Source organism: Juglans regia, chromosome 10, assembly GCF_001411555.2.
Source record: "Juglans regia cultivar Chandler chromosome 10, Walnut 2.0, whole genome shotgun sequence".
Taxonomy (NCBI): Eukaryota; Viridiplantae; Streptophyta; class Magnoliopsida; order Fagales; family Juglandaceae; genus Juglans; species Juglans regia.
The window spans coordinates 36218989-36243635 of record NC_049910.1 but is presented as its reverse complement, the minus strand read 5'-3'; the positions used below and the strand labels follow the sequence as shown (position 1 = coordinate 36243635).

Below are 24647 nucleotides of genomic sequence, written 5' to 3'. Positions count from 1 at the left end.
CAATCCGAGTGTAGTCGATTTTAGGCTGCCTGGTTTTCCGCCCTCGGAAAATCGTCTCAAGTTTCGAACTTTACCCCTTTGTAGTTTGTACTACGAGAGCACCTTAATATGTGGTGTAAAACTTAAATCTAATTTATAACCTCCCAGGCCCTCCTCCCAAGCAAGTCGTAAAGTTTCCTTCCAATATAGATTTTTCTTTTTTTCATTTAATATAACTCACACGGTCACACTGCTGAACAAGCAGGCTGCAGAACCCAGAAAAATGCCTCACACTTTGCTCTCCATCCCCAATCTCCCCATCTCGTCACCAACAAAGAAAATCCCCACACTCTCCAGTCCCAGAGCCAGAACCAGAGCCGCCCCCAGAGCTTGTCTCAACCAATCACCTCAACCCCCAAACCCTTCCCTTCTCAACTCAATAACTAACCTCCTCTGGGGCCCCTCTCTCCCACCGGGCCTCCTCATCTCCACCGTCCGTACTGCATGGCACTCCACGTGGCAACTCATGATGTCCCAGCTCGCTCCCTCCGATACCTCAGGCCGTTACTCCAGGCCCCCGTCCAGGTTCCGTTGGGCCAACTTTTCCGACCAGACCCCGACAGCCCTCCACCTCTATGTGGGCCTACCTTGTCCGTGGGCCCACAGGACTCTCATCGTCCGGGCCCTCAAGGGCCTCGAGGACGCCGTGCTCGTATCCATAGCCTCCCCGGGCCCCGACGGCTCGTGGGTATTTAACGATATCCGCGGCGCGGATAGTGATGTCCTCCTCCCCGGTCCGGACAATGCGAATGGGTGCAGAAATTTGAGAGAAGTTTATAAGCTGAGGAGAGGAGGGTATGATGGGCGTTGCACGGTGCCAATGCTGTGGGATACGAAGACAAAGGAGGTGTTTTGCAATGAGAGTTATGATATAATCCAACTATTCAATTCTGGAATCAACGAGCTTGCGCGCAACCCGGGACTAGATCTCTCCCCACTGGCATTGAAGGGAAAGATTGAGGAATGGAATCGAATAATTTATCCCAATGTTAATAATGGGGTCTACAGGTAACCAACTTTATGCTTCGAGTTTCATGTTAGTGGCTTTACTGCCTTTGTCAACGGGACTGTCTCGACTTGCAAGTGGGCATTAGACCCTTTTGTTACTGAACTTCGGCCTAGGCCTGTTTGAACTTTGAACGATAAATCAGGTGTCCTTGGTTTTCATACCTATAAATCTGTTTGAGGAATGGAATCGAATAATTTATCCCAATGTTAATAATGGGGTTTACAGGTAACCAACTTTATGCTTCGAGTTTCATGTTAGTGGCTTTACTGCCTTTGTCAACGGGACTGTCTCGACTTGCAAGTGGGCATTAGACCCTTTTGTTACTGAACTTCGGCCTAGGCCTGTTTGAACGATAAATCAGGTGTCCTTGGTTTTCATACCTATAAATCTGTTTGGGTCATTTTGGCAGATGTGGGTTTGCTCAAAGCCAAGAGGCATACGATTTGGCGGTAAATGACTTGTTCGGTACATTGGACATGTTAGACGATCACTTGGGTAGTTCTCGCTACCTATGCGGAGGTGCACTAACACTTGCAGATGTATGTCTGTTCACTACTTTGATTCGGTTCGATCTTGTGTACAATGTCCTGTTCAAGTGCACTAAGAAAAAGCTACTCGAGTATCCCAATCTTCATGGCTATATGCGTGACATTTACCAGGTACCCACTTTTGCTTAGCGTTTATGTCCTTTATTGAGTTTGCTAACTGAGAGCTGTTTTATTAACTTGTACGTCAATGGTATAGACTTCTTGTGATAATTGGGTATCGTGTTGGCTAACAAAGATGAAGTCTTTCTCCAATACTTGAATGTGTGCGCGCCGATAAGTTGTTGAAATGTGGATTTTCTCCATCTTTCATGCAGTATACTGCTGCCCAAAACTCTGTATAAGCATTTTACTTGCTTAGATTAATGACTTTATTTTGTTGTGTGCTGAGTGGAGCATGCCTGTTATGAACAGATTCCCAAGGTCGCAGCAACTTGCAATTACAGCGCCATTATGGATGGTTACTACAAAACACTATTTCCGCTAAATCCGGGCAGCATTCAACCTGCAATACCTTCAGGCTGCGAGCATGGAGTACTCTCTAGGCCTCATGGCAGAGAGTCGCTGTCATTGGCAGAGAGTAAATATGTACAGGTTCAAGTTTCATAGAAGCTGGTCCCGATTCCACAACAGCAGCCTGGTCGTCATGTTTTAAACCCCCATTTTGTAGATGTTGAAGAACTTGAAGCCAAAACTTTATAATAAAGTATACCCTCAGCTCAGTACATATGGTACCGTTGTTAGTATCTCTCTACGCTCAGCTGGAAGGATAGAGCTTGTCTAAACAGAGTATCAGAAGCCGTGGAAGACATACCAATGTAAAGTTGCTCCTGAGATTCAACTTTCAAGAAGATCCCGCTCGGACCCAAGTTACTTTGCAATACTATTACTTCCCAAGAATATGTAGGAAGCTGGTAAGTTTATCCAGAAGACAAACATTCCCACTTAGTCATAATTCCACTTTTCTTTTTTCTGAAGATGACTATACTTGTTTTATTTCTACATCCCTTTATATAGAATTTGAGAGTTAAAGAAATTTCAAAACTAAACTCCTACAAAAAGAGAAAAAAAAACTATACCAATTACATTGTTTAAATGTATAAAACTAGGCAGATCTGTCTGCAGCAAGTATCCTCAACAAACTTTTTGAAAGGTTTTGACTTTTGAAGAGCCAGAAAGAGGACAAAAAGACGAAAATCCTGATGGGACTCTTTAGTTCCCATACATAGGAGTGATACAGTTACAAAGGGATCACACAAAAGTAATTCTACAAACTGATGTGGTTTCATCGTTACATTTCTCCGTCACTTGCATTGTGAACTCTGTACATCCATAAGACAAAATCCAAAATTTCTTGAAAAATGAAAATCTATTTGCAATTCTGGTTACCGATGCACCAAATACACAGCCTGCCACATCAACTAGTATAAAAAGTATGTGTTTTGGCTTTTGTTTTTATAATCATAATGGATCCTACAATAAGTGGTGTATTTATCATTTGTCCTTTCATAGTTTTGTGGAAGAGGAGGCTACCCTAAGAAGAATGCGTGAAATAAAAATAACAAACAAGTAGCAGTTGGATAGTTTAGCTTACCCGGAGCCATGTATCCCTTAAGCCCCAACAATTCTTGTCCAGCTAGTTGTATCTAGGCTCAACAGTCTGGCAATGCCAAAATCTGATATCCGTGGCTCGAAACCTGACTCTGGCAGTATGTTTTTCAAGGTTATGTCTCGGTGCACAATCGGTGGAGCGCAATCATGGTGCCAAGTAAGATATTCAAGAGCCACACCTTGTACAATATTCACCTGTGTAACCCAGTCCGGTTCAGCTTTCCCTTCCGCCCCATACAACACATTTCCTAAACTGCCTCTCTCTATATATTCATATAAACACCTCCTAATGGAACAGAACCCATAAAGCTTAATGATATTCCGATGCCAAACTTCTGTCAACTTATGAATCTCGTTCTAGAAACTCTTGCAATTGGCTGCTGGGATATCACTGGATTCTGACATGTTATGTCTTTTAACGCAACAATTTGACCGGTTGGCATTGCTGCTCTGTATACGCTTCTAAATCCTCCTTTGAACGTGAATTTGCCTTCTCTTTCCCGTATCATAGACTCAGCCTTCTTTTCAGATTCTCTAGTTCCTCTACTTTTTACATGGAGAAGTTTGGTTTTCCGGTAACATAGTATGTATCCGGCAAGAGTGGCTGCAAGCAATAACAGGCCACAGACTGGGATGAGGACAGCTAAAAGAACTGTTTTAGAATGATTTTGCTTTATGGAATCTGTGTATCAAGGATTTAGGCCTTCTGCATTTCCACACAAGCCTGAGTTCCCGGCATAAGCTTATGCGGGTGCTTCTTTAAAAACGTTACCAGTTGGGATCTGAACTGTTCGCTTATTGTAAGAAAAATCAATGCAGCTGTTGCGTAGACTAAACATGTTGGAAAACAATGCTGGGATTTCCCCGAGAAGACTCTCCAATGATGATAGCTTTGAAAGGTTTTGAGGGATAGTTCTTGAGAGTGAGGCCTCGATTATTTTCAGAAAACATCTCATCTCATATAATCATTACAACTTTCTCAACTTTCAATATAAAATAAAATAAATAATTCAACTTTTTCAAATCTCAAAATAAAAATAATATTAAAAAATATATTTTAACAAAATTTTATTCAACTTTTTAACTTTAATTTCATCTCATCTCTAAAAACAAACGAGCGTTGAATTATTGTTGAGGTCCAAAAATATATCACAATTCGATCAAGTTTCCAAGCTCTAGTTGTATTTCACCTGATAGGTTATTGTTGCTCAGGCCCAAGATGAATAATCTTCTTCTTTTTTTTTTTTCTTTTTTATTATTATTATTATGTGGGGGAACATCTTCAAGGCAGGGCCATTTAGACCTATCCTACAGAGTAAATTTCGATCTCGTGCACCGCACTCTTAAAAGTTTTTCTATATAAATTAGATAAATCGTTGGCTTTTCATTAAGTGTTGTAGTCTCAAAGGAATGTTTGCATGCATGAGATGTTAAACTGGCAACATCTCAATAATCTATCACAACAAACTGACAAGATTCCGGGAAATCTCTCCTGTCAAATCATTCCTGCTCAGGTTGAGCTTGTAAAGCAAGCTTTTAGATTTCCCAGTTCATTGGGAATTTCCCAGGACAAGTTGTTGGAGTTCAGACTTAAATTGGTTATCGGTCAATTGAAATGAATTGAAAAAAATGAGATCCTTTTAAATCATTTAAGTAAAAAATCTCCAAATAAGGAGCATTACTTTTTAATATTTTGTTGGACCAAAATCTGGCCAACTACCTTGTTCATCTAGCAGCATAAACTGAAGAACCATGCATATATATGATTGCTAAACTTAGTACAACAGAAACAGGCACTTCCATGTAAAGCAGTTGACATAAAAGCACTTGAATTATATTTGATACTAAAGATAACATCTGATTGATTCTTCTTCATAGACTGAGACCTAAAATTTATTTTTGAAAGTCTTGCCAGGCCAAAAACCACTGCATTTGGATCTCTCCAACTGACCTGTAGAAGGTTCTGGTCTTTGAGCTTAATTTGTGTTTGATTTTTGTTTGTGTTATCTTAGAGCCACCTTCACAATTTTTAAGCCGTTATATTAATGCTTTTGAGTAATTTGATTTATTTTATACGTTAGTTTAACTTGCTTTCTCAAATGAAGCATGAATTCGATGATTAGTTCTGATTTGTGTTTACTTTTGTTTTGAGTATGAGCTTAAGATTTTCCGCTTATCAGCATGTATTGGGAATTTATTCATTTACAAACCTGCTGCAGATGATCATATTCCAATAGAAAAAAATCTACCAACAACCAGAATAGAGCGAGGAAGAGAGTGAGGTTTTGATTATTTAAATTCAATTGGGCGATAGAAGAGTAATGCTACGTACAGTCGTGGAATGCGCAAACGCCGTGCAATCGTTTTGAAAAAGAGTAGGGTCAACTATTAAAAAATTAATTTCTTTTCATGCGAGTCTCATATTTATTTATTTTTTTCAAAACGACTGCACGACGCTTGCACACTCACGACTGTAAGTATCATTTCTCTCCGTTATAGAATATATATGCGCAACAATATGAAGGAGTGCACTCTTGGTGCAGTGCCAAGTATGAATGCCAAATAGGAAACTTCTAAGATAAGTACGATAACTTAAGAAGATTCCATCGATACTATAATAGAGCTATATGGTGAGGTTATTAGACAAGGAATTAGATTTTGAGTCCTGAACAAGTCCAAACCTCTTAGATTCCAGCTTCATGCATGGCTTATAGGCAAAACTAGATTTGGATATAAATTAAATCGGTGAAAATATCTGTCCAAATTGACACCAATCAGATTCGATGCCTCATGGCTGGTACCATTGCTAAACACACTGAAAGTGAAACCAAGTCGAACTATTCACTTTTGGGTACCCAATTTCATTATCTAATCCAGTTCAATACCCTAGTGATTGTTGGGAAATAACAGGATCAGGTAAAATCAGCAGTTGTGTTTCCTGTGCTCTCTTTGCTTTTGAAAAAAAATTCCAATTTCCACACTGAGTTTGTTAGCCTGAAGAATAATTGCTTTTAATATACTAACCAAAATCTTAAGAGCAGTGTCAAAAGGTCTATAGAATAGTGTTTTTTAATCTCAAACCATACCAGCCAGTACGGTTGGTATTTGCTGTACAGGCCTAGTGGCCGGTACAGGTATCATATATATTTCGTACCGGCTCAAATACTGGTCATATCAGCCTATATTTCAGTATTTTTTTTAAAAAAAAATTACAAGCTTATTTTTTTACCTCTAATTCAAAGTAAACTATTTATAATTAATATATATATGTATTTATATATAATTTATTCATATATAGACTATTATTTTAGAATATAATTTATTCATATATCGACTATCTTGAAACAGTACACAAAACGATATCAATATCCAAATATTTTATTTCAATACCTTGATTGATACAATATGGTATGGTATTCAAAACAATACAATAGAATCCAAGTAAAACAAAAAGACATTTGGTAGCAAACCACTTAATGATACAAAGACAACACTGGTTTCCTTGCCATGTGGTGGTTGCAAGGGACTTGCAACATTTCTAAAGTCATTCAAAATATTCCTGCTTACCTAGAAAGTTGACACATTCACACTGCACCCCACAGCCCCTAGGTCTGAGTAATCATGAATGCTTTCACAACATCATTATAATTCTAAAATTATATGAACAGGATGAGTGCCTCTTCAGTAAAGCACCACCCTTTTTTGGCTGGTTCAATAAAAAAAGAATAATGCTGAACTCACTGACAAAATCGAGAGAGAGAGAGTTTACGGATTTTTTTTTTGGAAAATACTATGCAACAGCTCCACACCAGTACACACTTCACATTATTTTTTTTTTTTTTACACTCAATAGATTGAGTGTGTGCTGGTGTGGGGCTGATGCAAATATTTTTCCTTTTTTTTTAATTAGTGATTAAGTGAGTGTGTTTAAATGATGTTGTAGTTATTTTAAAAAAAAAATGTTTAAAAAAAAAAAGTAAAAAAAAAAATGTCAAAGTTGACAAGTCGCTTATATGTTGACAAGTGAAATGACTAGAATATCAAATATTTTATATTTATATAGATAATATCTATTTTACTTAATACCATGTTAGTTATAGGATTTTATTTTATTTTTTTGTTTTTTTATATATGTATTTTTTAATATTTTTTAAAAAAATAAAAAATATATAATATTATTAAAATATACTTTCTTCATTATTAATTAAAAAAATTAAAAAATTAAAACGGTAAAATAGAGCGATAAAATTGAATAAAAATAATTGATTGTTACTGTATCACTACTCTTATCCTTTTACTAGAAGCGGAGAAGAATACATAACAACCAAACAACACGCATAATCAAATTCAACTTTTGAACATTCAAAGTTCAATCTTCTAGAATGTCCAAGACTTCCATGTCCCTCATAAATTTGATGAGATGTGTTGACTCGGAATTTTATGTTATCAAATTCATTGATTTTCTGCCTAATGCTGAGGAGTATTCAAAAGGGCAGAGTGAAAAATTTTCACAGTTGTTTGGAAAATGATCCCTTTGTCACATGCAGTGTCTTTGAAGATTGGAGCATTCTTTAGACAAGCTCAAAAGATTATTACAACACTGTTTTGCTGAGATAATGTTATTAACTTCAATCTTCACTAGGAACAATTTTCATGATTTTCTTATAACTATTTCTAGTTTCTAAATCGGAGATAGACGTCATCTTTTTATACTTCCAGTATACTTGGATTATGCCGAGTCTCTTTTAATAATAAAATCTAAGTTTTAATATCTAAAGAAAATTATATAGCATTGTCTTCTTTTTTTCCCATCCCGATAAGCACCTTTTTTCTTGAAGAAAAGGGACAGCACCTCATTATTTATTAATGATGGTGTATCAATATTTTATAAAAAGTCAGATCCACACTATCTCCAGTGTCTATCTCATAATCTTAGTGCAAAGTCTAAATGATGCAAAATTATAGTCAATAATCTCGTGAATCATAAAAATAGATACCTCTTTTCATAAGGCCCACTATTTTCGTAAGGCCCACTATGAAAGGTCACATTTTTCTTGTAGAAACATTGATTTCCAATCTAAAATAAATATGCAGACATAAAACAAAAGCAAAACAGTTAAAAAAAGAATAGTTGACTGACTCATGAATCAAAAGGGTTCATCAAGTGCATTTTCTATATTAGTCCTTTCCCTCAACGTTTTTTTTTACCACATTATCAAAACAATCAGAGCACTTGACTGAATGGAAGCAATGGCAAGCATGAAGAAAACGTTGCAAACAACTCTTCACCTTCTCATTTTCTCCTGCTTTCTTGTAGAAATCCATGCACAGAAAGAAGCAGAAGCTCTGCTAAAATGGAAAAGAAGTTTAATCTCTCCCTCTCTGCCCTCATGGACTCTCACCAACAGCAGCACTAGCCCATGCAACTGGACTGGAATTTGGTGCAACGAAGTTGGTAGCATTACTGAGATAACTCTTGAAAACACAGGCCTGAATGGAACACTTTACAGGTTTGACTTCTCTGCCTTCCCAAACCTTAGCTCCTTAAATCTCAATTTAAACAATCTCGTTGGAGATATCCCAACTGGAGTTGGGAATGCAAAGAAGCTCACTTTTCTTGATCTGGCTAGCAACAATTTCACTAGTCCAATACCCCCAGGAATAGGAAACCTCTTAGAACTCCAAGTTCTTCATCTCCAGAACAATTCGCTCACAGGCCAAATTCCATATCAACTTAGTTTTCTACAAAAGGTTTGGCTTCTCAACCTAGGTGCAAATTATTTGGAGAATCCAGAGCCAGTTCAGTTTAATGGTATGGCATCTTTAACAAACCTTTGGCTCTACTTTAACAACTTAGAGGCGGTTCCCACTTTTATCACCAAATGCCCAAAGTTGATATTTCTTGATCTGTCTCGTAATCTGATCAAGGGTCAGATTCCAATGCAATTACTGATTGGTCTCGAAAACCTTGAATACCTTAACCTTACTGAGAATTCATTCGAAGGTCTAGTTCCAGCAGAAATTGGGAACTTAACGAAACTCCGTCACCTCAGACTTGGAATGAACAAGCTGAATGGTACCATACCAGGAGAAATTAGGCTCTTGTCAAACCTTGAAATGCTTGAATTGAATAACAATATGTTTCAAGGGCCTATACCATCCTCAATAGGAAACCTGACAATGCTTTTGAAATTAAATCTTGCAAATGCAAGCCTGAATTCTAGCATCCCAGAAGAACTTGGCTTTTGCATCAACCTTACTTTTCTTGATCTGTCAAAAAATAGCCTTACAGGTTCTTTGCCTCTCACTATGGCCTCCTTGACAAAGATCATAGAGTTGGGAATTTCTGATAATCATTTATCTGGAGAGCTCCATCCAGATTTCCTATCCAACTGGTCAAAACTCATTTCTTTGCAACTCCATATTAATAATCTTTCAGGAAGAATTCCGCCTGAAATTGGGTCAATCAAAAAGCTCAACTATTTATTTCTATTTCAAAACCAGTTTTCAGGTCCCATCCCTCCTGAGATTGGAAATTTGTCAAATTTACTAGGCCTTCAACTTTTCAAAAACTGCTTAACTGGTCCAATTCCTTCAACCATGGGGAGATTATCTAAGCTCATCAAATTAGATCTTTCTGAAAACCAACTCGAAGGAACCCTTCCTATTGAAATAGGCAACATGGAAAGCTTAGAAGAGCTTGACTTAAGCATGAACCACCTGCAAGGAACTTTGCCTTCATCGATTACCAGCTTGAAAAGAATTACTCTCCTGTATGTTTCCTCCAACAATTTCTCTGGAATCATACCTGAAGAATTGGGTCCCAGTTTCTTAAGAAATGTGAGCTTCTCCTACAACAATTTTTCAGGAAAGCTTCCTCCAGAAATTTGTAAAGGAGGGAGACTCATTTTCTTCACAGCCAATGAAAACAAATTAGTGGGACCAATACCGAAAAGTCTCAAGAACTGCACCGAACTGAGAAGGGTTCGTCTTGAAAAGAATAGGCTAAATGGAGACATCACAAATGCATTCGGCGTATACCCATCTCTGGACTATATTAACTTGGGAGATAACCGACTTTCTGGTGTGTTGTCGCCAAACTGGGGGGAATGCACAAATCTCTCCAATTTTGGAATGTCTACCAATTTGATAACAGGTAACATACCTACAGAGTTGGGAAAGTTGCCAAAATTGCAAAATCTCGACCTTTCTAATAATCAACTCGTGGGGAAGATTCCAACTGAACTATTCCATCCTTCTTCAATTCTCTTTAAGCTAAATTTGAGTGGCAATCACCTCTCAGATCAGATTCCAACAAAGATTGGAACATTGTCAAGGCTACTATATTTGGATTTATCATCAAACAATCTGAGTGGGTCGATACCAGCAGAAATTGGGAGTTGCCAGTCAATCATATCCTTAAAGCTCAGTATGAACAAGTTGAATGGCACCATCCCATTCCAGCTTGGAAATCTTGTTGCTTTACAGTTACTCTTTGACGTCAGTCACAACTCAATCAGAGGAAAGATACCCCAGCAGCTTGGAAAATTAAGAAACTTAGAAGTACTAAATCTTTCCCACAATCAGCTTTCTGGTCCAATACCTTCTGCCTTTCAAGACCTTGTGAGTCTGCAACAAGTCGATGTGTCCTATAATAATCTTGAAGGTCCCCTTCCAGACAATAGGGGCTTCCAACAAGCTCCTGCAAAGGCTCTAGCAGGTAATCCCAGTCTATGCGGTGAAAAGGCACAAGGGTTGAGCCCTTGTACTGGAGACACTTCATCAGAAAAGAACAAAAGTAAAAGATGGAAACTGGTAATAGTGATAGCGATTCCAACCGTTGCTTCAACAATTCTATTGGCATTGATTGTAATTTTTATTGTCCAACGTCGTTCCAGATCTGAACAAAAGGAAAAGAACAAATCTTTAGAAGAAAAAGGTTTATTCTCTGTATGGAATTACAAGAAGAAAATAGACTTTAAGGATATAGTTGCTGTGACAAATAATTTTGACGAGAAGTATTGCATTGGAAGGGGTGGACAAGGAAATGTGTACAAAGCAGTGATTCCAGAAGCTGAAATCTTTGCTGTAAAGCGTCTACACCCATCTGAAAAAAATGAGCTTCCTGAGGAGACCCAAATAAAGAACTTCAAGGCAGAATTGCATGCGCTTAGTGAAATCCGACATCGAAATATAGTAAAACTATATGGATTCAGTGTCTTCAATGGATCCATGTTTTTCGTATATGAGTATGTAGAAAGGGGCAGCCTGGGAAGTTTGCTGCTGGGGGAGAAGGTGACCAATATTCTGAACTGGGATATGAGGCTAAAGATTATCAGAGGAGTAGCACATGCTATGTCATACTTGCACCATGATTGTGTGCCTCCTATTGTGCACCGTGACTTATCAGGAAGCAATATTTTATTGGATTCAGAGTTTGAGCCTAAGATCTCTGATTTCGGAACGGCAAGAATACTAAGAAATTGTGAGTCTATCTGGACAACTCCAGTTGGTTCATATGGCTATATTGCACCAGGTATTTCTTCAAACCATACCAGTAACTATTTTTAGCATCAATTTCTCCATTCTAAACAGCTTATTAATAATTTTATAATCTCTCATCTTCTCAAGCCTTAATAATAGATTATGTATTTTAAGCCTCTGAAAAAGATCTGTTCAAACATTGCAAGTCTAAACACAAAATTCCAAGCATCGATTTCAATACAGATTTCTTTCGTCTCCATGCAGAGCTTGCTTCTACAATGAAGGTAACAGAGAAATGCGATGTATACAGCTTTGGAGTTGTTACATTAGAACTATTTGTTGGCAAGCACCCTCAAGAATTCCTCTTATGTCTGCAATCTGGAGGATTTGATGTGGGCCTTGCAGATGTCTTGGACAAAAGGCTTGCACTACCAACTGGTCCTCTCATGCAAGATTTGCTCTTAGCCATGTCCCTCGCCCTGGTATGCATACAGGAAAACCCCATGGCTCGACCCACCATGCATCAAGTGTCTACTAAACTGTCAGCGGGATCATGTCTGCCTCTTTCCTCACCATTCCATACCATCACATTGCGGAACTTGATGGATTTATTTTGACAAAAAGACTCTCAGGTGATATTGATAATGTATTGTCATCATAAATAGTTTTATAATTTAGCAGATCAGTAGTCTATATGACTACATTATCATATATTCCTTTGTCCCTAATAATGAGAGCATTTGTTGCTTTTCTTCAGAATCAAAAGAATAAAACTACTTGCATAAAAGGATTACATGGTATAATTGTAATAGAAAGTTATTAGATATTGTGAGGAAAGATTCAAGGGTTGATGGAGGGTTGGCCAAGATACAAAATTGAGAAACTAATATAGATTGTGTTTATTAATGCATAAATTTGCACAACAGTTCGGAAAGAGATAAAGAGTCATTCCTGACCCACGGGAATGATTCAAGCCTCGAGGATGCGGTCTGAAGTCCACGATGGCGATTTGGGGAGTCGGTACAGTACCCTTACATACATCCATAACGGTAAATAGTAAAAGAATACAAGAAATATAAATAAAGAATGATAAACACGAATTTACGTAGTTCGGCGTATGGCCTACGTCTATATGTCATTTGGAAGGAAAATCCACTATGAATGAGATAATTTACAATCTCTCATAGTCTCTCGTACCTCACTTTATACGAGGAGTCCATGAACTCTTGTGGACTAGAGAAGATGGTCCATTTTGAGTCTCTTTTGAAGATGATTCTCATTTTTCTCTGGTAAGAGTCCCCTTTTGCTCAGCCCCTGGGGAGTGGTGAGGAATGACAGCTTTATGTCATCCCATTCTTTGCGTGTCTGACTTCCCTTCCTGAGCTCTATTGCTCTGACTTATCTTGTCCCCTCATTTTTCTCTCTTGCTTCCTGATGATGGCTTTATCATGGACTGAACTTGGTGCGTCTTGGGCCTGGTATATTTATCCCGACAGTTTCCATGATTTTGCTCCACTCATTTATATCTATAGCCTAACTACTCATAAATATCTACATTCCTATTTACAAAAAGACCAGGAAAAATTATTAACAAAGAATCTATTAATCATGGTAGAAAGCACACGACGACAATTCTTCTCTTACAGTTCATTGGCTCGTCTGAGAAGAATGCTAGAGACAGCTTCATTCTACGTGGGAGTCTACTGGTTGACAATCTCATAACCAAACTTCCCTAGCTATTTCTGAAGCTGGTCAACTTTTTTCCATAATAATGGATTCGATGGTTATATTCAGAGGGAACCTTCATTGTAGAAGGGAAGTCGATGAAGTTTGATATGGTTGCAAATACGCGCTCTGGTTTTTATAACTGCCCTCATTTCAAACATTCTAACATCATGAGCTAGCAGCTAATATCAAATCATCTATTTTTATATTTAATTTTTTTTATAACAATTTTTGTGTCAAGGTTATTTAATGAATGATTTTTTTTTTTTATTACATGCAAAAGAGTTGCCTCGAAGGAATCCGTGAGGCTATATTCTTCTTTCAAACCTAAACTCACTTTCTCTCCCTGTTTTTCTTTTCATCTGAGTATCAAACAATCAGATTATTTCCTTGAAGATGATAGCTAATCTCGAGAAATAAATAGGTGTGGAAAACACACCAACTACACCGTTGATATGACATGATTTGATTTGCAAAATTCAAAATTTTACGGCTTGGTTGGAAAAGTGAGATGAGATGATAATTTTATAAATAGTAATAAGATAGTTTGTGAATAATAGTGAGATAATAATTGAGTATTTTTTGGGTTTTGGAAAAGAATAGAGAAAATATTGAATAAAAAATACTATAAAGTTAAAATATTATAATAATATAGTTTTATAATGTTATTTTTGTTTGGAAATTTAAAAAAGTTGAAATTATTTTTTATTTAAAACTTTAAAAAAGTTATAATAATTAGTTTGAAAATTTTGTATTTATATTATGTTTTGAAATAACATGGAATGAGATAAAATGAGATTATATGAGAATTTTATGTCTTGTCTCATGCCCCAAACCTGCACCACGAACAAGCTAGCTACAAAACTGAGGGTCCATAAGATCATCATACATATAACTCAATTTCCGGGCCTCGTTTGTATTCGTTACTCATCTCAACTCACCTCAACTCATCTAATCATTACAACTTTCTCAAATTCCTATACAAAATGTAATAAACAATTCAACTTTTTTAAATTTCAAAACAACTTTTTCAAATTTCCACACAAAATATAATAAATAATTTAACTTTTATTCTACTATTCACAAACCATCTCAACCCATCTCAACTCATATCTAAATCCAAACCACTCCTAATGTAGGACTCAACACCATCACGACTCCCATATCTTAATCAGAATTTTAGAAAAGATCAATTATCACTATTTACTAATGATCTTTGACTTGATTAGAAGATCCTTTAAATTGGCTAGAATTCACTACTTGAACAAAACTTGATAGTAAAACACAGTCTTCCCCTGTTGCCAAAGCGGAAAGAGATCAGATAAAAAAAAATGAATATTTGTGACAAAAAACAACAAAATGTGCCACAACCAAATGAAGAAAATGCCAAGAAATTACAGCATCATGCAACACTGCCAAATTGACATTCACAAAAGAATTAATTGAATTGCATTAACAAACGCCAAGAAATTACAACGGCAAACAAATGTCACACGGCCAATTGACCTTAAAAAACATTTTTGCTAAAGAACAACACTCGAAGACCAGGTCACAAGCTCGTCTCACATACGCCTGGATTACAAGAAGAGTAAGATTCAGCAATGCCCCTTATTCAAAGCTCTTTCCAACCATATTTTAAATACCCATAAATTTAATCATAACACACTGACAACTAATGCAAAACTCCCAAAAGCCTTACTTCACATGTAGCTATACATACTTGGCTGGTCGTGTTTGGTATTTCTTTGAAGGAAGAGAAGAGGCAGAGCCAAAATCCTTAGCAGGAACAGCGCGACTCCAGTAGGTCCCAACAGTGCCTATTATGGGAATCTCGTCAGGGCTTCGACTCGGAGACTTCCTTGGTGTAGAAGAAGCTGAAAACTGTTTAAGCTCTTCGACAGTTAATGCTCCTAAAATAGGCCTATCGTCTTGGCACCTCGATGAGTTTGATCCTTGTGACATGCTTTTCTCAGGCGAAATAATACTAAGATTGTTTCTGCTAGTCTTATTGACAGGACTCTCAGATGGAACCAACCAGTTGGAAAGGCTAGCATCAACTGCTATTTCCTTGTTTGACTTCTTAGATTGATCAGTTTCCGAATTAAAACTGAATGATAATCCATTAAAACTTTGCTCTGAACCTGACAAAACCTGGGTTTCTCTATCTGAGACAAAATTCTCTTTCTGAGGCTTCAGTTGTGGCTCCCCTTTAGCTTTAACAGCTTTCCACTGAGTAAGATTTTCTACTGGGTTCAGAACAGGATGAACATAAGCACTCCTATCTCGAGCATACTGGTTAGACCCAATTGGCTTCATTTCCCCATCAGGCAAAGCACATATTGGCTTAGTGCTATCAGCCTCCTCAGTAAACACATGAGCCACAGAAATTGTTCTCCTCGATCTTACAATTCCTTCATCATCATCTGCATATAGACCATCATCCTCTAGTCCACCATCATCGTCTTCGTCGTCAAGATCAGTATCCGCACAGTCTAGTTCTTCATACTCGTCATCGCTGTCCCTGCAATTCTGGTATCGATAATTTGGAGGATAAGATCCCGAGCTTGATGTGATCAAACTATCTTCTGAAGAGGACTTAGATTGGCTTGGTTTTTCTATATTTTCCTCCCCCTTCCCACCGATTTCACTTTTCAATAAAAGGTCCAGAGCTTCTCCGCAGGTAACATGTTCATGGGTCTTGACATTGGAGTCAAATGTTACTTTCTTTATGGCCCTAAAGCTCAACTCCTTTTCAGACTCATCCCTACAAACAAACCCCATCACAATTAATATCAAACACAAAAAAAAAAAATATTAGCAAAAAAGTTATTTTGCTATCAAATAGAAACGACTGGGAAACAGTAAAACCCAAACAGTTGGAATTTGATAACTAACCGAACTTGTGAAATCTGTTTGGTGTTGGGATTTTCGGAGGTGCCCTGTATCAAAGAGATAGCAGATTGCACAGGTTTGTAATCTACAGTTCTCTGTCAAAAAATTCGGAATTCAATTTCAGTTCTTTTTTCATTCAACAAGAATAATTATCAACTCTAGCTCCGTTTGGCTGCTGAGAAAACATAGGAAATTAGAAGGAAACCAATCTTTTGAATCTTTAAGAAAATGGGCGTAAAGAATCAACTGCATTACTTTATTAACTTGACTCTCTGATCCTTTTCAATAACAAAAAGAAAGACCATTAAAAAATAGTAATAGCGAGAAAAAAGCTTCAATAAAATTGATTCCTTTTGATTATGGCCTTGTCTATATTTCCATGACCCAACAAACAAACGGAAACGAAGGAAGCTTCAAAATGCCGAGACCCTTTTCTCGTTCCTTTCTGGAGTATCCTCAGCAACCAAACAAAGGGTTAAGGATAAACACGAAACGGACACCGGAACCTAAGCTGGAAAAAAAATACTTACTACATCATCATCGGGATGAAACTTGTTCTGGCTCTGTTTTCGTTGTTTCCTCCCATCTTTTGTAGAACCAAAGCAAACAAGAAAGCAACCCATTTGAGAAACCTACTTCCCCTCGAACGAATTCACGCAGGGAAGGAAGTTTTGACTAGTCTTCATTGTCTCCACGAAACACAGAGAGAGGGAGAGAGGGAGAGGAGCGAGCGGTAGGGAGGAAAAAGGCCAGACATGAGGAATGGCCGTTGAGGCTTTTCTAGGGTTTGCCGTTTTTTTTTTAAGGGAAAAAGAGGAAGTGACCGTTGGAGCTAAGGATTCCTTTAGAGCGACTGACTGTGATCACAGCCTGTAAAAAGAGATCTGGCCAAAAAAACTGAGTGCGAAAGCTTATCCGGACTGTTCATCGTACGGGCCCTACTCTCTCATGATGTGTGATTTATTACAAGAGGATTATCGTGATCGATTTTATTAATTATTCTTACACCATATATTAAATATAATTTTTTTTTTCTATTATCATGTGTAGTGTATTAATGAGTAAAAAAACTCAATTAATTTAATAAAATTAAAACAAAATATAAATAAAATATATGTAGTGTGTAGTATTGTAGAATGATGGGTAGAAAAATCTAAAAAAATTATAATAAGATAATTATATATTCTAGAGAGTAATGAGTTTGGATCCCAAACTCATCTCAACTCATCTCAACTCATCATTACAACTTTTTCAAATCCCAACATAAAATATAATAAACAATTCAACTTTTTCAAATCCTAAAATAATAATAATATTAAAAAATAATATTCTAACAATATTTTATCATCTCAACTCAACTCAACTCAACTCACTTCAACATCCAAACACAACCTAAAGAGAGAGTTTCGAGATTAGATTTTTTAAATTGAATTGTTTTAAGTTTTAACCACATACATGTCAATATGGGTTTTTATCTTTAATCATTTTATTTTATTTTCCTCAATAGATATGTGGTCTAGGATTATTGAGTAGAATTTTTTTTTTATATTTTTATATTTTTGTTATTAAGATTATTCTTATTTTATTATCGGCCATATTTATTAAGGTGTTATATTTTAAGTGACTGCTCATTTAAATGATTGGCATATAAAATATTATATAATATAATACATAATTAATGTGATTAGAGATGATAAAATTAATGACTAAGAATATCATTTTTCTTTTTTATTTTGACTGAAGTAACATTATATGTGATACTTACAACATTAGTTAAAAATAGCAATTATATTTCATTAGATAAGATGATACAAGAGGAGGGAATGAGATTTCCTAATAAACATTCCAGAACAATAACAATAATACAAAGTGATGAAAACAAAAAGTTTTTTTAAGACTAATTTCTTGATTTTCACCTATATCTTAAAAGGACGCCATCTTAAAATATGGAAATAAAGTGTTCGTAACAATGAAACCACAACTGATAGCAGTGAAATCTCTACTAAAAGAGATAAGAGTGACGGGTGCACTGTTACTTGTTATCTTGAGATAATTTTTTGTGAGATCTTCAATCCCTTCTTTGAAATCACTTACAACATCATTCTAGTTGCAAGCAAGTATAATTGACATACCATCCACGCCAATAACTAAAATAGACCAGCTCGTAAAATTCGTATGGAAAAGAATTATATTAGCAACTCATGGAATGCTAGTTTGTTATGTGGGTTTGACAGCTACTGTATTTTATTTTTATTTTTTATGCATTTAGAACTTTTGTATATCATTTTTCTTTCTTTTTTTATACCAATAGAAATGAGTGTCGTTAGAGAATGGCCCGGGTTCAGTAACCCCGTGGCACACTATTGATTTGATGTCCCTTTTTTATTTATGGAAAAAGCTACTTGGTAGTTACCTCTAGTTTTCTTTTTTTTTTTAATTTAAAAATAGTTTGGATTTAAAGATAAGTTGAAATAGGTTAAAATAATTTGTAAATAATAGAATAAAAATTAAATTATTTATTATATTTTGTGTAAAAATTTGAAAAAGTTATTTTGAAATTTGAAAAAATTGAATTATTTATTATATTTTATGTGAAAATTTGATAAAATTATAATAATGAAATGAGATGAGTTGAAGTAGGTTGAGATGAGTTACGAATACAAACGAGACCTTAATGATTAAATAAGTATTTTTTTAATAATATTATAAATTTAAAAAAATATATATTTAAAGCTTTCAACAGTGACTGTAGAGCTACTCTATTTTTTTTTCTTCTGACTTTGCATAATCATGTTTCTTTCTTTTTCTTTTTAAGTTTTTAAATAATAAAAAAATTAAAATGACTTTAAAATAAAACAGACCCTGTTATCAATAAAGGGTGCGGCTACTCTGCCGTCCCAATTTGACCGCTGGGCATACCGCCTAGCGTAAAAACTTTTTTTTTTTTTTTCTTCTTATATTTTTTTAATATATTTAAATATATTTAAAAAATAAAAAAAATACATCAATACATTCAAAATCACTTCCTTAATTACTAAGTTAAAAAAAAAAAAAAAATTGACCAACGGTCAAATAGAAATGTCAAATAAAGTAGGCATAGTAGTGTTTTCCATCAATAAAAGCATCCTTCCGGATGTCTAAAGTTTCTAATTCTCTGTTTTAAGAAAGAAATTTAACTTTTTTTTTTATATAATCCCTCTCCATCTGGTTTCCTATTTTAAGAAAAGGTCTTATTTTAAGAAAAGGTTTTGGGATGTGATTGTGAACGAACCGTAACTCTCTAAATATAAAGAGTTACTATTTATTTTTAAATTATTTTTTATAAATATTTTATTCTAATAAATAAAACAAATTTTTTCTTTCAATCATCTGTATTTTTTCTTATACTCATATTTATTATAATTTTAAATAATAATTTTAAAAATAATTTAAATAATGACGAAAATGTAAAAAAATAATTTTAATTTTTGTTTAAACTATTCGCTAGAGAGTAATAGTTTAAAACATAAGAAAAAATATAAAATAGTAAATAGTTAAATTTGTAAATGAAAGTAAGAAAAAAAAGTAATAAAAAAATAAGAGAAAAATATTATTTTAATAAAATAGATAAATGATAAGAAATTAAATATATGAGATTTTTGAAAGATGAGTAAAATTAAAAAAAAAATTAAAAATGTATTTTTTAGCTAAATTTTAGAGAAATTTATAGAGAACTTATTGTGAATTATCTAATAGCACCAATTGTACAAGTTAACGCCGTAACAAAATCTTATTCCGTTATTCAAGTTCAACTTTACCATTAGATAATTGCCTCGTTGCATCAAAACAAAATATTTTGTTCTTTCTTCCGAAAAGGCCCCTGAATTGATCTCCAATAAGAACGTCCTTTTTTTACTTCAAACCTGACATTTTTAAAGCCAACGTCAGGTGCACCCGGGGCCGTTCTCCAGAGTTATTCATAGAAATTACGTTATATATTATACTCTTATCCTACTCTTCTCTCACGATATCAGTTTTTGATTTTCTTGAAAGCATGTTAAGATGTATATTAGCAATGTCGTGAAAAGAAAATGTAAATATTGATATTTACAACAACATGCACCTAAGATAATGAGTTTTTAGGTGGCCATTTGCAATCTTAAGTATTGGTATTGATTTCGTCAAAAGTAATTTTATTAAAGTAGAACTGTATTGGATTAGTCAAATAGATAAGCAGGAAGTTTTGAATTACAGTAAATGGATAAATTTCTTCAAATTTGAAGGGTTACCATTCACTCATCAAATCTATTTTTTATTCACTTTTAATCTCTAAATGTCTTTTTTATTTACGTTTAATCTCCAACTGTCTTGTAATAATAATGTAAGAATCAAATTAAATTATTAATTAACATATGATTAGTGTAATTGTAAAATATGAAAAAAAATATTTTTATTAACAAAATAATATTATATTATTATTTTGATGTATTCAATGGTTAATTCAATATGGGGTTATGGCTAAAAAGATTTTGAATTTATAAAAATTATATACTTTTCATCAAATTTTAGAGATAATTTTGATGAAACCAATGCCAATACTAAGACCTGAGTAGTAATTGTAGTAATCCTGTTACCAACAACAATAATAATAAAAGAATAATTATTATTCTATTATTCACTACTTCATACCTTACACCCTATAAAAATACATCACTCTATAAAAAAAAACTATCAAGTATTGGTATAGGAGTGAATAGTAGCTGATATATAACAAAATCTTAATAATAATAATAAATAACAATGGATTACAAGATTATTTACTTACATTATAAAGTATTCCAATAATAAGATTATTATTATTATTATTATTATAAGATCATTATTATTATTATTATTATTATTTCTTCGGAAATTAAGGAAATAAATTTTAAAAAAATGGGGTGAGAGAGGCTCGAACTCTCGACCTCAGGATCACTCAGAAGCTATGAGACCTACGCGCTAGCCAACTGCGCCACCACCCCTTGTTGATCCAAACGTATCTATAGTATTATTTAGTACAATATGACTTTAATACAACACGGCGTCGTTTACAAACAAAACCCTAACCAGAATCCCTTCCCTCCTCGAGAGACGACCAACGCTCTGCTCTCTCACCTTCTCGCTATCTGTCTCTCTGTCTCTGCCTCTGTGTCTCGCGTTAGAAACAGAGAGTCTAGAGAGATGGACTCGGACGAAGGAAAGGTTTTCATAGGAGGAATAGCGTGGGACACCACTGAGGACACTTTGACCAACTATTTCGGCCAGTACGGTCAGGTTTCCCAGGCCGTCATCATGCGCGACAAGCCCACCGGCCGCCCTCGTGGCTTCGGCTTCGTCGTCTTCTCCGACCCCTCTGTGCTTGACCGTGTCCTCCAGGATAGGCACACCATCGATGGCCGCACGGTCTGATTCACCTTCCTTCTCGTTGTTTTCTTTGCTTAATTTCCATTTGATTTTCTTTTAATTCTGGTCGGCCTTTTTGTGCCTTCGGCTGTTAATTTTTATGTTCGAGCGTTTTTAAATGTCCTTTTGGGTTGGCATTTGTGGTAATCTGGTCTAGTTTCATTTTCCTTGGTTATGTCGGTTATATATGGTATTTGGCTGTTCACGGGATTTAGGTTTTTGGGGCCTGATTGAATTTGAGTTGCTGTTGACTAGAATTAATAAATTCTTATTTCATATTTTTTATTCCGTGAGGAAAAAAATCGTAGTATCTCGTTATCAAGTTACTCCAGTTTGAGGAATCCTGTCTCTTCCTAGATAGGTGCTATCTCTTGTATACCATCTTGTGTACTTGGGCTATGCCTATTATTATTAATACAATCGTTTATTATTATCAAGTTACTCCAGTTTGAGCTGGGAGCCTTCTTCGTTTCCTTGAGATCTTAAACTGAAAAAAGACTTTGTTATAAATACATAGAATGCCCAAGCCGCTTACAATGGCCATGATTCATATGGCCTTTCGTGTGTTTATCATGGAGAGATGGCATGGATTAAAAAGTTGTTTATTAACAAATGTACACACAAAGAAGTGAAATTTTCTAAAGAACAACCATCCAAATTTGTACATAAACTTGTTACAACGTTTTTTTTTTTCTCTGGATCCATGTCTGCACAGAAATAAGATGCTTGTATGCAAAAGATCACACCGGTATGTTTGCTGTAGTGTATTTGGAGGGAAAGATACGAGTGTAGTTTCAAAGACTGGGAAAAATGGTGTTGGGGCTCAAGTCATCCTTTCTTGATACTCTATATAATTGGATAGTAGTCCACAATAGGGTAGTCTTCTATTTCTACCTTTCATGAATTTCTAGCACGTTGTCCTTTTGCTAGTTAGGTGGATGATAGATCAGTTGTATACTTCCTGTGTACTGGTGTTACTCCCTCTTTCCTATTAATTAATTTTATCTTACTTATGAACAAAGTTGTTTATATTCTATTTTGGCTACACAGGTGGAGGCAAAAAGGGCTTTATCAAGAGAGGAGCAGCAGACCTCCTCTAGAACTGGAAATTTTAATGCTGGCAGAACCTCTGGAGGGGGAGGAAATTTTAAGACCAAAAAGATATTTGTTGGAGGGCTGCCTTCCAATCTGACAGAAGATGGGTTTCGTGAGTATTTTGAAAATTATGGACAAGTAACTGATGTGGTAATAATGTATGACCAGAATACGCAACGGCCTCGTGGTTTTGGTTTCATAACATTTGACACTGAGGATGCAGTTGATAGAGTTCTTCACAAAACCTTCCATGACTTGAATGGTAAATCAGTTGAGGTCAAACGAGCTCTTCCAAAAGATGCGAATCCTGGTGGTGGTGGGGTCCGAGGTGGGGGCTATCAAGGTTACAATGCCTCTGGTGCAAATTCAAATATGTTTGATGGTCGGACAGATGGCAGTAGATTTATGCAGCCTCAAACTACTGCCGGTGGTTTCCCACCATACTCTGGCTATGGTGGACCAGGTTATGGTTATGGAGGTTATGGTGGTTATGGTGTTAGTGGTTATGGTAGTGCAAATACTGGATTTGGCAATCCTGCTGGAGCATATGGAAACCCCAATGCCCCTAATGCTAGTTATGGAAGTGGGGCGCCAGGTGCACTCAAAAATACTTGGAGCAGCCAAACTTCTCCTGGGTATGGTGCATCAAGCTATGGTGGAAATGCAGGGTTTGGAGCCACAGCTTCTTGGAATTCTCCAGGTAGTGGCGGTCCTATGTCTGCTCCAAGGGGTCAATCACCAAGTGGGGCTTCTGGGTATGGGAATCAAGTTTATGGATATGGTAACTATGGTGGAAGTGATGCTTCTTATTCTGGTGGGTATGGAGCTACAGGGGGGCGTGGTGGAAATGCCCCAAGCAACAATGCTGGTGGTGGTGGTGCTAGTGGAACCGAGCAACAGGGGATTGGTGGTGGTTACTTGGGAAGTGGCTATGGTGACACAAATGGAAACTCAGGGTACTCCAATACAGGATGGAGATCTGACCCTTCACAAGCCACTGGGGGTTATGGTGCTGGATATGGTGGTGCTCAGTCTAGGCAGGCTTAACACTAGTAATCCGGTAGTTGCATTTCTATTGGTTACAAACTAGGTTGTACTTGCCCTATTGTGATACTCTAGGCAATGATGGCGACAGAACAAGGATTGCTTGGATTGCTTTATTCTCAGGTTTGATTGCTTTATTTTTGCTGGTAGTAGGCAGTAGCATTGCTGTTGTTATATTGTGAGAAGAAGTTTTCAGTAGCAGCATATTGGTTCGTTTATCTTTCTATAAAGAGGAAGATTTGAAGTTTACTTTATATTTGGTATGAGCAGGTCCCATTTTGTGTGCTTTTTTATTCTTATTATGAGCCAAAATATATTTGTATTATTGTCATTATTTTAATCTCTCCTCCATGCTCACCGCTGTCTAATTTCTTTATTTTTTCTAAGTCTAATTTATTTACTTTTTCGGTTTGCTAAATATCTGTTTCAACTCTTTTCAGCAACTTTAGTTTCGGTCTCTATACTACTACAACTATTACTAGTTTTTCTTTTGAGCATATTCGATCTGCTTGGCTTTCAGTATACTAGATAACACTTATTTTTGGCCACCGAATTGAGAGTAGAATATCCCTTGAAATGGAAACAAAAATATTTGGAAAACACATCCATCAATATGCTTGAGATAGGATATCAAGATTCTTAAACATCATGGGAAAATGCAATGTCCTTGTGAGAATTCATGCGTTCTACAGTTAGTGGGGTTGATTACTGACCCTTCCAATTTAGCCATTAATATGTCTGATGTGAGTGATGCATGCTCGAGAACTTACTGAATTGGAGTA

General features: G+C 35.9%; 4 protein-coding genes and 1 non-coding gene across 5 annotated transcripts; 3 read left to right on the top strand and 2 right to left on the bottom strand.

The window, feature by feature from the left end:
* Positions 1 to 8: 8 nt before the first annotated feature.
* LOC109010730 (glutathionyl-hydroquinone reductase YqjG) lies at positions 9 to 2570 on the top strand. Its single transcript, XM_018991642.2, has 3 exons — positions 9 to 1047; positions 1458 to 1707; positions 2008 to 2570. Exons 1-3 carry the CDS (start codon positions 263 to 265, stop codon positions 2200 to 2202), a joined length of 1230 nt encoding a protein of 409 aa, XP_018847187.2. The 5' UTR covers positions 9 to 262; the 3' UTR covers positions 2203 to 2570.
* A 5893-nt stretch (positions 2571 to 8463) lies between these two features.
* LOC109010725 (MDIS1-interacting receptor like kinase 2-like) lies at positions 8464 to 15293 on the top strand. Its single transcript, XM_018991629.2, has 4 exons — positions 8464 to 11740; positions 11953 to 12298; positions 14949 to 14972; positions 15107 to 15293. The coding sequence occupies exons 1-4, from the start codon at positions 8464 to 8466 to the stop codon at positions 15192 to 15194; spliced, it is 3735 nt and encodes a 1244-aa protein (XP_018847174.2). The 3' UTR covers positions 15195 to 15293.
* On the bottom strand, positions 15248 to 16928 carry LOC109010733. The gene is made up of 4 exons (XM_018991645.1): positions 16836 to 16928; positions 16309 to 16400; positions 15350 to 16177; positions 15248 to 15287 (listed from the first exon to the last, which is right to left on the bottom strand). Exons 1-4 carry the CDS (start codon positions 16926 to 16928, stop codon positions 15248 to 15250), a joined length of 1053 nt encoding a protein of 350 aa, XP_018847190.1.
* A 4292-nt stretch (positions 16929 to 21220) lies between these two features.
* On the bottom strand, positions 21221 to 21305 carry TRNAM-CAU. The gene is given in 2 exon segments: positions 21221 to 21256; positions 21268 to 21305. It is a non-coding gene; the product is annotated as a tRNA-Met (tRNA).
* Positions 21306 to 21397: 92 nt separating this feature from the next.
* On the top strand, positions 21398 to 24209 carry LOC109010726 (heterogeneous nuclear ribonucleoprotein 1-like). The gene is made up of 2 exons (XM_018991630.2): positions 21398 to 21726; positions 22777 to 24209. The coding sequence occupies exons 1-2, from the start codon at positions 21505 to 21507 to the stop codon at positions 23866 to 23868; spliced, it is 1314 nt and encodes a 437-aa protein (XP_018847175.1). The 5' UTR covers positions 21398 to 21504; the 3' UTR covers positions 23869 to 24209.
* Positions 24210 to 24647: the final 438 nt, after the last annotated feature.

Bases quoted from the DNA above. Each gene is read 5' to 3' on its own strand.
- LOC109010730 (XM_018991642.2), top strand. From the start codon at position 263: ATGCCTCACACTTTGCTCTCCATCCCCAATCTCCCCATCTCGTCACCA. The intron at 1,048-1,457 runs GTAACCAACTTT...TCATTTTGGCAG, and splicing joins GTTAATAATGGGGTCTACAG to ATGTGGGTTTGCTCAAAGCC. The intron at 1,708-2,007 runs GTACCCACTTTT...TGTTATGAACAG, and splicing joins ATATGCGTGACATTTACCAG to ATTCCCAAGGTCGCAGCAAC.
- LOC109010725 (XM_018991629.2), top strand. From the start codon at position 8,464: ATGAAGAAAACGTTGCAAACAACTCTTCACCTTCTCATTTTCTCCTGC. The intron at 11,741-11,952 runs GTATTTCTTCAA...GTCTCCATGCAG, and splicing joins ATATGGCTATATTGCACCAG to AGCTTGCTTCTACAATGAAG. The intron at 14,973-15,106 runs GTCTCACATACG...AACTCCCAAAAG, and splicing joins GAAGACCAGGTCACAAGCTC to CCTTACTTCACATGTAGCTA.
- LOC109010733 (XM_018991645.1), bottom strand. From the start codon at position 16,928: ATGGGTTGCTTTCTTGTTTGCTTTGGTTCTACAAAAGATGGGAGGAAA. The intron at 16,401-16,835 runs GTAAGTATTTTT...ATTTTTTGACAG, and splicing joins TTCATCCCGATGATGATGTA to AGAACTGTAGATTACAAACC. The intron at 16,178-16,308 runs GTTAGTTATCAA...GTTTGTTTGTAG, and splicing joins AAACAGATTTCACAAGTTCG to GGATGAGTCTGAAAAGGAGT.
- LOC109010726 (XM_018991630.2), top strand. From the start codon at position 21,505: ATGGACTCGGACGAAGGAAAGGTTTTCATAGGAGGAATAGCGTGGGAC. The intron at 21,727-22,776 runs GTCTGATTCACC...TTGGCTACACAG, and splicing joins ACACCATCGATGGCCGCACG to GTGGAGGCAAAAAGGGCTTT.